Source organism: Elephas maximus, chromosome X (genome assembly GCF_024166365.1).
Source record: "Elephas maximus indicus isolate mEleMax1 chromosome X, mEleMax1 primary haplotype, whole genome shotgun sequence".
Classification (NCBI taxonomy): Eukaryota; Metazoa; Chordata; class Mammalia; order Proboscidea; family Elephantidae; genus Elephas; species Elephas maximus.
This window is the reverse complement of record NC_064846.1, coordinates 44,839,991-44,855,448: the sequence shown is the minus strand read 5'-3', so window position 1 is coordinate 44,855,448 and position 15,458 is coordinate 44,839,991. Positions and strand designations below refer to the sequence as shown.

Below are 15,458 nucleotides of genomic sequence, written 5' to 3'. Positions count from 1 at the left end.
AGAGGTCAGAAGATCCCACAAGAGCAAACTGAAAATGTGATGCCTCTAAAGGCCTGGCTTAGAACTCTTACACTCTCGTTTCTGCCCACATATTCCACTGAAGCAAATGCCGTGGCCAACCCCAACATCAATGGGCTGGGCCAGTATGTGTGTGTGTATATATATATATATATATATATAAAGTCATCCTTGAGTTGATTTCAATTAATGGTGACCCCGTGTGTATCAGAGTAGAACTGTGCTTCATTAGGTTTTCAATGGCTGTAATCTTTCAGAAGTCGAAGAACAGGCCTTTCTTCTGAAGCACCTCTGGGTGGATGTGAACTGCCAACCTGTTGGTTAGTAGCCAAGCGCTTAACCATTTGCTCCAGAGGTGATGGGAGGAGGAGTGAATACTTGTTGAATGAAACTCTAGTCTATAACAAATATGTAGTATTGTCTTGTACATTTTCAAACTTTTTGTAAAATGTATACTGTGAAATCTTTTTGCAACTTGCTTTTTTCACTCAACATTATGATTTTTAGATGTATCTGCACATGTAGCTCCAGGTCATTCATTTTCACTTTCATTGAATAAATATATCAAATGTATTTTTCTATTGTCACCCCCCCAGACAGATATTTAGTGTTTTCTATTCTGGACATCGAGGACATTGACAGTTAGAATTGTACATATTTTCTTGTTCAGTTTTGCTAGTTTCTCCACAGCATATTCATGGAGGTGAACTTATTGGATATAAGTGTATGCCCACATCTTCAACTTTACTAGATACTGACAAATTCTTCTCTAAAGGGGTTGATGATTTACACTCCAACCAGCCAGATGTGACAGTTCCTATTTCTCACCAGAAGAAAGGCCTGGTAATCTACTTCTGAAAGATCACAGCCGTTGAAAACCCATGGAGCACAGTTCTACTCTGACACACCTGGGGTCACCACTAGTTGGAATCTACTCAATGATTACTGATGTTTTGTTGCATACGTGAACATTTATTGTACACTTCCAGCACCTCACCAACACTTGCTATGATTGAACTTACATTTGTATTAAACTAATAAATATATAATTAACTTTTATTTTGATTTTAATTTGCATTTTCTTGAGTTCTAGTGCAGTTGAGCATCCTGTCAGGTTTCTTCTTCAGTACGTTACTCAATCATATTCTTTTCACTCATTTTTTTTTTGTTTCTTTTCCTTCTTGACTTGTAGTTCTTTGGATCTTCTAGATATTAACTATTCGTTAGTTATACCTCTACAAGTGTATTCTCCCAGCCTGAGGCTTGACCTTTCATTTCGTTTATGATATTATTCATTGAAGAAGTTTTTTAAATATCAAATGTATATATTTTTTTATCATCAGTTGTTGACTGTAAGTGCTCACTCCAGGATCCAGGCTGCTGTCACCTAGTATATTGCCTTTCACCATGGGGAGGGGAAAAAAGAGCTCTGGAAGGGCTCATGCTGGCAGTTAAGTACTTTGGATTGGAAGTGGTACACATCATTGTTGCTCACAACCCACTGGTCAGAACTAATCATGTGGTCACTCCCAAAGACAAGAGGCCCAGAAAAGGCAATCAGGTGTTATTATTGAGCAGAACATTTTAAACTTCATGTAGTCAAATGTATCATTCTTTTGATTTGTGGCCTTGCTTTTTGTGTCTTAAAAAAAAAATCCTTTCCTACCCTAAAGTCATAAAAAAAATATTTTCCTGTATTATCTTTTCAAAGTTTGTATTTTTTTTTCACATTTAGGTCTTTCATCCAGTTGGAATTGAGATATTCATAAATGAGGTGTGCTGGGGATCTAATCTTATTTTGTTTTCCCAATGGGTAATCTATTTCCTGTAGGGTTTGTTGAATAGTCTATCCTTCTCTCATGTGTTTATTATGCAACATCTGTCATGTAACTATTTCCTTATAATCATGGGTGTGTTTCTTGATCCTATTTTCTGTTCCATTGATCCATTTGTTTATCCCTGTGTCAATACCACGCTTACTAATCATTATAGCTTTGCATTAAGTCTTGATATCTGAATATAAATGTTAAGATTAGCATGTAAAGTTACACTATAAAAAAAAGATGAGATGTTTATTGGAACTGTGTTGAATTCAGATTCATTTGGAGAAAACTGACACACTTTAAGATATAAAGTGTTTCCATCCATGAAACCTATTTATCTCTTCATTTAGTCTTTTACCTTGCCCTTCAATAATGTAGCATTTTGTAACTTTCTCCACATCTTTTGTTAGATTTAATTTTAGGAACCTTATGTCTTTGATTGCAATTGCGACTAGGATGTATATATATATATATATTTTATTACAGTCTCTAATTGGATATTTCTGGTATAGAATAATGCATCCTTGCCTTTTTTTTTCTGACTTAAATGAGAATGTTTCTAAAATTTCATCATTTAGTGTGATATTTGCTAAAGGCTTGATATACACCTGTTATAAGGTTAGAACGTCCTTTTTTAAGTCCCAGTTTGCTAAAACATATTTTCTATCATGAATGTCTTAGGACGGTAGCAGTAAGGATAAGAGAAGTAGACAGATAAGGAATGTATTTTGAAGGAAGAATTGACAGGACTTGCACATGAATTGGATGTAAGGGCCGAGGGAAGAAAATAAGATTACTCCCAGAGTGATAGCAGGAGAAATTGTTTGGAGGAGGAGGAGAGAAAACTAGTAATTTCCTTTTGCACAGGTTAAATTTAAACAACATGACCATGGTTAAATCAGAGTATTAGCAGCATATAAATGTGATCATCTGGGGGAATTTTCTATCTAGAGAGGAGCAATGTACCCTGGAGGATTTCAATATTTAAGAGGTAGAACAGAGGCAGGCAGAGGAGTAACTAGGGTATGGCAGTATGGCAGGTATTACACCAGCCAGCCCTAGGAGCAAGATGCCACTGAGCTGTTTCTATTAACCTGGTATGGCCAGCGGCATATCTATGGAAAATGGCCCCTATGGCAAGCACTGAAATTGTGCCCCTGTCCAAACATTTGACAACACTCTTTTAGATAACTTTACCATAATATCAGCTCAAAAATAAAAGTCAAACTCATTAATCTTTTAATTAATACATTACCATGCTTGAGGAAGGATGTTGGGCCATACGGGGATAATAGAAACTGCTTAGTGATGTCACATGCCCAGGGCTGATGCAATGCCCTAGATAAACCACAAAAGCCAGAAAAGGATGAAATGGGTCACCCAAGGAGATGGGGGAAAACCAGGTGCTGTATGGTGCCATTTACTTACTAAAATAGGGGTAACTATTCAAGGAAGGTTTAACCCAAAACCAAACCCATTGCCATGGAGTGGATTCCGGCTCAAGGAGGGTTTACCCACCCACTGCCATCGAGTCGATTCTGACTCATAACGACCCTGTAGGACAGAGGAGAACTGCCCCATAGAGTTCCCAAGGAGCGCCTGGCCGATTGGAACTGCCGGCCTTTTGGTTAACAGCCGTAGCACTTAACCACTACGCCACCAGGGCTTCCAAGGAAGGTTTAGGGAGGAAGATTTAAGTTTTGGTTGTGGAGATGTACATTGTGTCAAGCCTGTTAGATATCCATGTAGAAATATGGAGTAGGTAGTTGAACATATGAGTCTGGAGTTCAAAGGCAAAGTTTGGGCTGGAGATATCAATTTGGGAGTCAACAGTATTTAAGTCAGTGGTTCTCAATCATGGCTGACCTTAAAATTACATAATGACTTAAAACATTTATGTATGTAGAAGCCCTGGTGGCACAGTGGGCAAAGCAATTGACTGTTAACCAGAAGGTCAGCAGTTTGAAACCACAAGCTGCTCCACAGAAGAAAGATGTGGCAGTCTGCTTCTGTAAAGATTTACAGCATTGGAAACCCTAGGTTTTGAATCAACTCGACAGCAGTGGGTTTGGTTTTGGTTTTATGATAGGCCTTACACTAAAAATAAATAAAATACAAAAAAAACAGTTGCCATCAAGTCAATTCCAACTGATGGCAACCCTGTGTGTGTCATAATAGAACTGTGCTCCACAGGATTTTCAATGGCTGATTTTTTGAGTTTGGTCTGGGTATATATTGAAGGAGACCTGGTGATGCAATGGTTAAAGTGCTTGGCTACTAACCAAAAAGCTTCCAGCCACTCCGCTGGAGAAAGATGTGGCAGTCTGCTTCCTTGAAGATTTACAGCCTTGGAAACTGTATGGGGCAGTTATACTCTGTCCTACAGAGTCTCTATGAGTCAGAATCAACTTGACGGCAGTGTGTTTGGTTTTGGTTTGGTATATATCGGTGCCTCTCAAACTTTAATACATAGGAATCACCTGGGAATCTTGTTAAAATGTAGATTATGATTCTGTAGTTCTGGGGTGGCACTTGAGATTCTAAATTTCTAACAAGCTCCCATGTGGTATTGATGCTTTTGGATCATACCTCACATTTTGAGTCAGCAAGAGTGGCACAGATAGTATGCAAAACCATGATATTGGATGAACTCACTAAAGGGGTGGGTGTTGACAAAGAAGAGGTACAAGGGCAGTTATTGTTTTTCTCTGTGTGGTTGGGTACTTGCTGCAAGCACAGAACAGGTAAATTATTACATTTAACCAGGCTTAGGTTTTTACAGACAAATATATTACAGGAGGAGTGAGGGGCAAGAAAGTGGAGCATTTATGCAAGGGATGAATACAATGATGAATACACTCTAGACTGAATGAGTAGTTTGGCCAATGAGGACATGAGGAGGTTGATAGATAATTGGTATTCTTGATGGGATCAAAGAGTTGGTACAGCAGGGATATTAAAAAAAATGAGCTGAAAGGATAAGAAGTGTTGGTCAGGAATGAGAGGCTTGAAATCGAGATTTTTGATGATAACGAGTTTATTGGTGATGTCAAGAGTGGGAGCAACAGAGGTTGGGTGGTAGAAAGAAGTCAAAGAACTTAGAGGCCAAAAAGTTGGCAGAGTCCCACTTGGTAGCTTGAGGGGAAAGGTGTGCTATTGTAGAACTCACAATCAATCTCCAACCAGGCCATGGTATTGGTGGACCATGGATGTTGAAGAGAATCCAAAAGGATGAGAGACATAGGAATGGAAGAGAGGGGGGCCAGGTGTTAGAACCCTTAATGAATGATGGATGACTAGAAGGCCAGCAGATGATAGCAGCATTGAAGATGGGGATGATGTGGTCTAGTGGCTGCTAGCGAGTCTGATTCAGTTGAACTGGAGCAGGACATAGGCATCAAATTTTTGAAAAAGCTTCCCAGTTGATTCAAATATTAACCGGGATTAAAAATCACTGTGCTAGAGTAAGGATGCAGTGCAATTGAAAGGTGTAGGGCCACTGCATCTCTTCTCTAGCTCGTGGGTGGTATGGAGGCCAATATCAGGCAGAAGATGTTATCTTAGAAAGTTTAGTAAGCTCGGAGAAGTTATGTAACTTGCCCAACGACACACAGCTAGGAAATGTTTGAGTCGAGATATAAACTTTGAATTGCCTGACTCCACTTCACTTTACCAAAGTGCTTTGGAGGGCAGAATTTTACCACAGAAGACACAAAGAGATACCTTGGAAAGAAAGTCAAAGTGCCTCAATGAGATTCTAATGCGCCGCAGTGGGAGGATGCGATGACTCCCATATTTACCTCTTTATCTACCTCTCTTTATTCCCCTTGATCTTTCTAGCAGCTTTGCCAACTTGTTTCCTGCCTGTAGTTGCCACCACCTCTCCAGGAAGCAGAGGCATTGCATGAAAAGGAGCCAACATTGGGGGCTGACCACAAGAGCACCAGCTGGCCTTGATGGCTCCCTCTCCCAAGGACTGTGCTCTGAGACCTTTCAAGAAAGGGAAGAAGGAGCAGGATACAATGCTGCAGTCAAAACCAAGCATTTTATCTTCCCCTACTTTTGCCTCCTAACGTATCAGTAGCTCTGTATAATGAAAATTTAATTCATTTGTGTGCACACATAGCAACTGTTTATTTGCTGTTAACTTTGAGGACTCAGTGGGGGTTCGATGCATTTAGAGAAGAGATCAACACTGGGAGAGCCTAGTCTCATAAGTAGATGAGAGGAAAATTGAGGCTGTAAATGCATCTCTCCACATCTGAGGGAGAGGCCAGTAATAAATACCCTCCATCTCCCTCCTGCTCAGAAAATGCTCTTAAACCAAGGACAAAGGGTAGAGATGACTCCCTGGAAGGGTCCTGCATCCTATCTGCTAAGAAAGCCTTACTTGGCCTGGTTGGAGATTGATTGTGAGTTCTAGAAATAGCACACCTTTCCCCTCAAGCCACCAAGTGGGGTGCCTTCCATCCTTTACAAAATGCATTCACTATTAATTTTCTTGAAACTTCCATTTTTTCCCACTGACAGGCTGCCTCGGGACCAGATACAATCCCTAAGCTTCTCCACATCAGTGTTTTGAAAGAAAGTGAAACCCAGGCTCTGAGGAAAGTGTTCCTTTCACTTCTGGTGAGGCTGGACCCTCTCTCCAAGTGCAGCTTTTTTGACAGCCTCTGCTTCCCAGCAGCTTCCTCTTTCCCTTGGATTCCCAGGCTTTTTGCTCATTTAGGCAAAACATCATTTCACCAACTACTCTTGCAGAAGTCAGAAGTCCCTTTCCCAGAAGCCAGAGCCTTTCCCTCTATGGTTGGAGCATATGCTTCTGCAAGGAGGACCCCACTGACTGGAAGTCACCAGTAGCTGTAAGTGAGTGGAAGCAGCTGCTCCCCTGGGAGCAGGGATAATGAGGGGTGACAGTAGGGAGGGAGAAGCTAAGTGAATTAACATGAGCAGCTTATCAAGAGCCACTCCAGGTATAGAAATCTTTACCCTACAGATACAATGACATGCCAAGTGGGCAGTTGCTGCCCACCTATCATTCTTTTCTGAAAGTAGTGTCCTGTTATATGGGATCTTAAGAAATATTCAGCCAACTGTGCTTTTAAGTTAGTTGGGATGAATAGCCTCCCCTCCTCTGACATACCCCCAACACCTTCAGAAAGGACCCATGGTTAAGCACCCAGCCTGCATACACAGACAGGAAGCATGACAGCCAGCTAGGCATGGGACAAACCACAGAGTCTCTGAGGTCCTTAGTTCACTCATCCAGCCCTCCACTAGGCCCATGGGCTCTCCTTCCTCTTGGCTCAACAGCAGCCAAAGGAGGCAGGCTTAGCTTCGAAGAGCCTGCTCCAGGCCACAGAACAAGGAAACCAAAACAGGCTAGTCAGACATCTATGCAAGAACAAGGCTTGGAAGAAAAGAAACCAGCCGTGGGCAGGGGGGAGTTTAAATTTAAATTGAACATGGGGCTGGAACCCTCTTTGAATAAAAGCCCCTGCCAACCTGGTTTCTTCACAGAAAAAAAATCCCTTTTTAAATCCTGTCCCCTTTCCCTGGAAAAGGGGTGGAAACATTCCAACTAACTTCTACATTCAGGGTGACAGTCTTGTGAAATAGTTTTTTTTTTTTTCCTCAAAGTAACCCCTTCCTTTCCAGTCTCCCCTCTAGGGGGCAACCACTTCACAGCGGGTTTAGATATCTGGGCCATGATGGGGAAACGAAGTATGCGCTTCCTGGGAAGCCACAGGTAAGGGAATCGCAGTGTCAGGTGAAGAACAATCACTGAGCTGGTATTTTCCATTTTTCCTTTCACACCCTCAAGATGCATACTCTGACCTTCCCTGACATGCTCTGTGCCAAAGGAGGCTGACCTCAATGGACTGTATCAACAGGCTTCCTTGCCAGCTGGCATAGGGCTGGGTCTGGCTAATGGTAGACACTGGCAAGGGATCAGAGAGCAAGAAAAGAGTGAGATATAGATATTTATTCCTCTGTCTCCCTCCCTACCATTTAGTCAGAGACTACATTCTGCTACCTAAAATCGTAGCTTCTGTCAGGCACCCCCTCTCACATCACTACAGCTCTTGCTGGGTTCCAATAATACCATTTGTTTCCTTGCCCCTTCAGTCTTAGGCGTGATAATAGCTCCCACTGTTGATAGTTTCTGTATGTCTCACCATCGCCTGTAGGTTCCCTTAACCCTGCCTAACTGGTTGCTGTAAAGTCGATTCTTACTCATGGCAACCCCATGTGTTATAGAGTAGAACTGCTCCACAGGGTTTTATCGGCAATAATCTTTACAGAAGCAGACGGCCACAGTGCAGCTGGGTGGGTTCAAATGGCCAACCTTTAGGTTAGTGATTGAGTAAAAACCGTTTGCACCACCCAGGGCCTCTAGGGCTAGGGTTAGAATGTTGCAGTTCCCTAACCCCTGCCTATACCACAATAAATGGTCCCTTTTTCATTAGTCTTGGCTCAGCTAAACCCCTTGAGCACACCACCTGTTTCCTGTCAGGACCTTGACCGGTATACTCATTTCCAGAAATCCCATCCCACAGAATGCCCAGAAGGTTCCCTAGCCTGAGAAGAGCGATCACCTGATCTAACTGCCTTTCCTAAGTTCTTGGCATATTCTCCATCATACACTGGGATCTCTTGATTTCAGGTTGCATTACTATATCTACGTAATAAAAAAAAATGGAGTTGGGTCAGTTCCATTTTTGTTTTGCCTATTTTTAGTCATCTTTCTTGGGAAAAGGGGACCCTAGCAACTCAATTATATTGTTTCCTTCGTAGTGAGGCACAAGTGCCCAAATTGCCTGACTTTAAACACTTTATGCCATTCCAAAATACTTGACCTGAATTCCATCATCAGTCACCTGTCATTCCTCTTGTAGTCCCAACCTTAGTGATAAGAGCCACTCACCTGTCAGGGTGGGCTTCTAAAACTTTTTGCTTGCCCTCAGCTACACATATTCATTTGACTTTAAGTCCTGTACGTTCTACTTCCTAAATATCTTCTTTCAAATTCATGCCATCTGCTCCAGCCCCATAGGCCTTAGTTCAGGCCTTCATTTTTTTTTTCCACCTAGACTATCAAAATATCTGTAGCTTGTGTCTTTTCTCTTTCATTCTCCTCACTTTACCCAAAACACAAATATGGTCACATCACTTTCCTTTCAATGGCCCTCCTTTAGGATAAAATCCAAACTCCTTATCCCAGCTTAGAAGGTTTCACAGAAACTAGCTACTGCTTCCCTTTGCACTCTTAGCTTTTGTTATCTCCCTCTTTACGCACCTGTCATCCTCATGATTGTGCCATACTCTATCATGTCTTCACGCCTTTGCTTGTGCTGTACCCTCCTCTAGTACACTCTTAACCTTGGCCAACTAACTTCCCTTATTCATCTCTCGGATTCATAATAGGCATCATCTTTTCTTGGAAGTTTTCTCATGAAACTCCCAAGCTCGTTTAACTTGTCTATGTGATCCTTTATCCTGCCCCTTCACCTTCAAAGTGCTTAGACTGTTTGACAATCATTTATGTACATGTCTAAACATAAATTATGTACATGTCTAACATAAATTTTTTTTTCTAACCATACCCTACCACTATCCCTTTTAGGATGAGAACCTGTGTCTTTATCTTTTCATCCCCAGTCTTAGCACAGAATGGGGCTTATAGTAAGATACTAGAAAATGTTTGCTGAATGAATGACTGAATGAATGAATGCATGAATGGACTACACTCTTGAATTCACTTACCTAAGTGACGTCAATACAAAGACCCATATAACTCACAAAGACAGTGTTATCATTTCTTTCCCTCTAGGCAGGGCTGTTATTCATAAGGTTTTCACTGGCTAATGCTTTTCAGAAGTAGACTGCCGGGTCCTTCTGCCTAGCCTGTCCTAGTCTGGAAGCTCAGCTGAAACCTGTCCTCCATGGGTGACCCTGCTGGTATCTGAATACCAGTGGCATAGCTTCCAGAATCACAGCAACACACAAGCCCCCACAGTACGACAAACTGACAGACACATGGGAAAACTGCCAAAAATTCAGGCCGGTTTCAGAAGAGGTCATGGAAACAGGGATATCATTCCTGATGTCAGATGGAACCTGGCTGAAAGGAGAGAATACCAGAAGGATGTTTACCTGTGTTTTATTGACTCTGCAAAGGCATTCGACTATGTGGTTCATAACAAACTATGGATGACATTGTGAAGAATGGGAATTCCGGAACACTTAATTGTGCTCATGAGGAACCTTTACATAGATCAGGAGGCAGTTGTTCAGACAGAACAAGGGGATACTGATTGGTTTAAAGTCAGGAAAGGTGTGCGTCAGGGTTGTATTCTGTCACCATACCTATTTAATCTGTATGCTGAACAAATAATCCGAGAAGCTGGACTATATGAAGAAGAACGGGGCATGAGGATTGGAGGAAGACTCATTAACAGCCTGTGTTATGCAGATGACACAACCTTGCTTGCTGAAAGTGAAAAGGACTTGAAACACTTACTAATGAAGATCAAAGACCACAGCCTTCAGTATGGACTGCACCTCAACATAAAGAAAACAAAAATCCTCACAACTGTACCAATGAGAAACATCATGATAAACGGAGAAAAGTTTGAAGTCAAGGATTTCATTTTACTTGGATCCACAATCAACAGCCATGGAAGCAGCAGTCAAGAAATCAAAAGACGCATTGGCATTGGGCAAATCTGCTGCAAAGGACCTCTTCAAAGTGTTGGAGAGCAAAGATGTCACCCTGAAGATTAAGGTGCGCCTGATCCAAGCCATGGTATTTTCAATCACATCATATGCATGTGAAAGCTGGACAATGAATAAGGACGATCGAAGAAGAGTTGACACTTTTGAATTGTGGTGTTGGCGAAGAATATTGAATATACGATGGACTGCCAAAAGAACGAACAAGTCTGTCCTGGAAGAAGTACAATCAGAATGTTCCTTAGAGGCAAGGATGGCGAAACTGCATCTTACATACTTTGGACACGTTGTCAGGAGGGACCAGTCCCTGGAGAAGAACATCATGCTTGGCAGAGTACAGGGTCAGCAGAAAAGAGGAAGACCCTCGACAAGGTGGATTGACACAGTGGCTGCAACAATGAGCTCAAGCATAACAATGATTGTAAGGATGGCACAGCACCAGGCAGTGTTTCGTTCTGTTGTGCATGGGGTCTCTATGAGTCGGAACCAACTTGATGGCACCTAACAACAACAACAACAGGCAGGGCTGTGCCCAAACCACCCTGGAATGATTAAGAATAGAAAGAGATGAGCTGGCCTTTTGAGTCATAGGCCTTCCCCCGTCCCTAAAAACTATAGTTATGGAACAATAGAGCTGACCTGAATTAATTGGTGTTGGGGGGGAGGTTGAGACAATTTCTGCCCCCAGGAGACACCAAGTTCTTCTACACCATTCATCAGCCTTGAGCACAGACGGGATGGAGGCCAGGCCTAAAAATATATTAGCCCTAGGTGACATCAGAGCTGTGTTCGTTCATGTCTAACTTACCGCAGATGGAGGGGAAATCCATTGACAAGCAGTCTTTGAAACAGAGAAACTTGTATCATGGTATGAACAACTACAGGGGCAAGAGGCCACTGCAGATTTCCTAGTCAAGAGAAATGAACTATGATAGAAATTTCAATAAGGAACCAGCAGAAACATCCTTATTCTCATCATTGTGAATTCATATTTATTGAGTGCCAGGCAAATGCTAGTCTTTGCTCAGAACATTTGATAAACTCTGCTTCTGTATCTATAAGGGACTGGGGAATGCTTGCAACTATATTTTCATTCCAGTCACCCAGCCAGGACACAAAACGAATGTCTGTGACTATTCTAAGGCATAATGAGGAAGGAGCCCCAGACAATAGGCAAGCATCCTTGATTAGTGTTTTTGCCACTGGGAAGGAGATACCCTCCCTCCAAACACCCCCGTAACTGAGGAGAAAGAGGATCAAAAGAGGAAGAGTCATACAATTTGCGTAGTAGTACTCCAAAGATATTTGAGGGTGGCAATCAATACCAGGTGGAGCATCATAACAATGGAGTGGTAGGAACCAGCCCTGCCCATCTCCTGGCCCCTCCTTGTACAACTTTTCTAACCCATCCTTTAAACTTTGGGGTTACGTAGTAGACAGAAGCTGTAGAACTCTGAAGAGCTGCATTCCCCTTATTTTTTCATAAAGGAACACTGTGGGACTTGGGAGCTAGTGGGTACTCACTGACTGGGTACAAGTTTGAGAGAATCACTGTTCTCGATGAATTTTGTAAATAGCCACTGGCCTACTGGCTTATGGGAAGGTGAAAATGAATGATAGGTGATTTTAAAGGCATGCAAACACTAGGTTACACTACTGGCAAATGGGTGGCAACTGGCCTAGTCTGGTACCTCTTTTCAGGGCTCCCTTCCCTTACTTTTCCTACCCTCTCCACTCCTCTGCCCAGGCTCAAGGTTTGTGGCAGTGATCAAGTTCCATGGCATAAGAATTGGTGTTCCTCATAATGCTCTCCACCAACATGACTGGCTTGGGGTTTCTTCCAGCAAAGCAAGAAAGCCAGGTGCAGATCAACATGGCTGCAGCTGCTCCACCTCCAGCACAGTAATAGGCCCAGCCAAGCTGACAGGTACCTGAGAAAATAGAGACAGAGGTAAACATGAGGGTTGGGTTGTCTTCTTATACATTCTTTTTGGGGTATTAGGATTAGGGTAAAAATGGGCAACAGTGAATGTGACTTGGCATCCTGTTTCCTTCCTTCCTGGTTCTTTGCTTTGGAAAGAGGTTATAAAATTGTAATCTCCTATTATGGTAGGATCCTGGGGTGGTGGCAATGCCGATGAAAGTTATGAAGACAAGAATGACTTTACCAGGTGCCAAGCACTATGCAAAGCTCTTTACAAATACATTGATCATTACAGCAACCATATGAGCTAGGTATTCTTACTATCTCTGATTCACAAAAAATGAGTCAACTGAGGCACAAGTTGAGTAACTTGTAAAAAAATCACACAGGTAGAAAGTGGTAGCATCAGGATATGAACCCAGGCTTATCTTGACCCTAAAGCTCCATGCTCTTAACCACAGTGATACACTACAGTGTATGGGTTGCTTTCAAAGAGTCATATCCTGCATTACCGGGAGATTTGACAAACAAAATCAAATCCCTTGCCTCCTACTACATGTCTCTACCCTAACCTGATCTTTCAAAACCCAGGGAGAAAATATGCATTGGAATCAAGGCTAAGGTTCTAAGGGGGTAGTTTCAGTTTGAAGGATCATGGGAAAGGTCACCTGCTCAAAAACCTCCTTCCCAACACCATTCTATCAGAGGTAGATTCTTTACTTTGAAGAATTTGTGGTTTTTAAGGGTCCCCTCAGAAAGTATCAGTGCCCAAGGAAAAAAGGAGAGATATTATTTTAAGGGGGATCAAGTAACTGACTGCTAAAATCAAGTGGTTAAGCAAACATGACCTGGGGAATTGGGGTAGGTACTCAGTGATACAAAATTGCAGAGGGGTCCCGAGAAAGGTAAGCAGCCACACCTTCACCTACTTCTCCTACCTCAGTGCTTGCAGAAAGCTAGTTCTGATTACATGAGTCAGGTGGGGCTGTCAAGACTGACTTTCATGACAACTTATTTTTTAAAGGCTAAATTGAGTCAAATAACCAATTATTTCTGTCCTCACGGTGCCAAGTGAACCTGAATTTTCTTCCTTTCAATTGATTGCTTGGTGTGTCAAAGAAGGACTCTAAGATGGCTCCAAGTTAGATTGCTTCACTTTTTGATTCAGGCCAGTCTACTTTAATCCAAATTTTCTACCTCAGAAATAGTCTTTCTACCACAAAGTCATCACTCATACTATCTCTCCTGCCAGAAACTCTTTCTCCCTTACTCACCAATTCATATATTTCCCAGAACACTATTCAGGACTCAGTACCTCCAGAAAGCCTCCACTGATTAACTCAATAGCCCTAAAGGAATTCATTTCTACAACCCATACACAGCTGTACCTGTTGGGTGAAATATTGGGAAAAATTTTGCATTTCACTTCTTTTTTTAATCTGCTTTATACAGATTGTTGGTTCAGCAATGTGGATGTATTTGTCTATTTTTGTGATAACTCCTCAGAGTGTTCTGCCAGCAGTCAGTGCTCAGTATGAGTGATTTAGATTAACAATACTTTGAAGCTGGTTACACTCACATTTGTAATCCTCAATACCTAAAACTATGCTTAAATTTTTAATTAAAGTTTTAAAACCAGCCAAAGACGTATTCTATTTGTTTCTGGAATGTGCCCTTCTTCACCATGCACATTTTGTTCCCTCTGCCTGAAATGCTTACTACACATGCATGTATGCACACACACTCTCTGCTTAGTCAATGTTCATTCATCAGTGCTCAGCTCAATTGTTAATTAATTAATTATTAATTAATTAATGATTGAGCCAATTAATTAAACCCTTCTTTAACCTCCCCAAGTCACATTCCCTCATCAGAGGCTCTCATTAACACCATATACCTTTCCTTCCTGTCCTTGAATAAATGAAGAAATGAAGACTGTCTATCCCCTCCTATAGCAAGAGTCAAGTCATACTCCTTCAGAGGAGACAGTACTTTACCAGTAGGCTGGCACAGTCATATAACTTCCTGAAATCCCATGTCCCCGCTCAAATTCATGGTGAGAACTAGAATATAACAGCTATAGAAACAATGCAATCCACAGAGGGAGGAGAGCAGTGATACAGACCAAATGTCTTTAATTCTAATCTGGTGTTCTGCCCTCTAGTGATTTTCTCATCCAAAAAGAGCCATTTTCCTATTATAGGATCCTTGAAGCTATACGCCCTAAAGATGGGGCACCTAAACTAATTTGTAGTAGACTCACCTGAGCTTCTCCCCAAGCCAAAATCCCCTGTGCTTACATGGTATAGTAGACAGAAGCTAGCTCTGGGTTAGCACCACTGCCAAGCAACTTTTTCCTCCCCAGTGTGCTCCCAATCTACTCTAGGCAAGGTATCAGAAGTCTCATTCTGTTTCTTCAGTTGCCTGTCAGGTCATCCCCTCATTAGAGTAGCAAAGATATTTCTATTAGGTACATGCACCCTGGGAACAGGGAAAAACTTGTTTCACTAAATAAAAGGAATAAATGCATAGCATGTCATTACCCCAAAGCCCTAGGCAGGAAGAAAGCTGACAGAGTGGGCAACTCCGGAGTGGAAAGCTGGCTAGAAAGGCCTCAATAAACCTTCCTAAAGTCAGAACCAGGTACCACTGGGCTAGGAACCAACACCAAAGTGCTCTCATCATCACCTCTACACATTCTGAGTTTCCTCTCACAGAAACTCGTATTAGGCTGCTCAAAAACACCCAAGCCCAAGGCTTCTGTTTCACAGGAAGCTAAAGAGAAACAGAAGTAATATAACTTCTATCCAACCCCTTTCCACAACCCTACCTGCTATCTGTTTGAAGGAGCAGAAAGGTTATATCACTTGCATTGCAAAAGGAAACAAACAAACAAACAAAACCCCCAAACGGACTATTTAGGAATTCCCTTTCCAGTTTGAGAACCATCGTCAGTA

At 42.0% G+C, this 15,458-nt stretch overlaps 1 protein-coding gene across 1 annotated transcript in view; it reads right to left on the bottom strand.

The window, feature by feature from the left end:
- Positions 1-15,458, bottom strand: part of LHFPL1 (LHFPL tetraspan subfamily member 1) — an 86,361-nt gene that overhangs the window by 15,502 nt on the left and 55,401 nt on the right. Inside the window, exon 4 of the mRNA XM_049872321.1 lies at positions 12,295-12,508. Within this exon, the coding sequence (XP_049728278.1) occupies positions 12,327-12,508 (182 nt within the window). The 3' untranslated portion in view covers positions 12,295-12,326. The remainder of the gene's footprint in view (positions 1-12,294; positions 12,509-15,458) is intronic.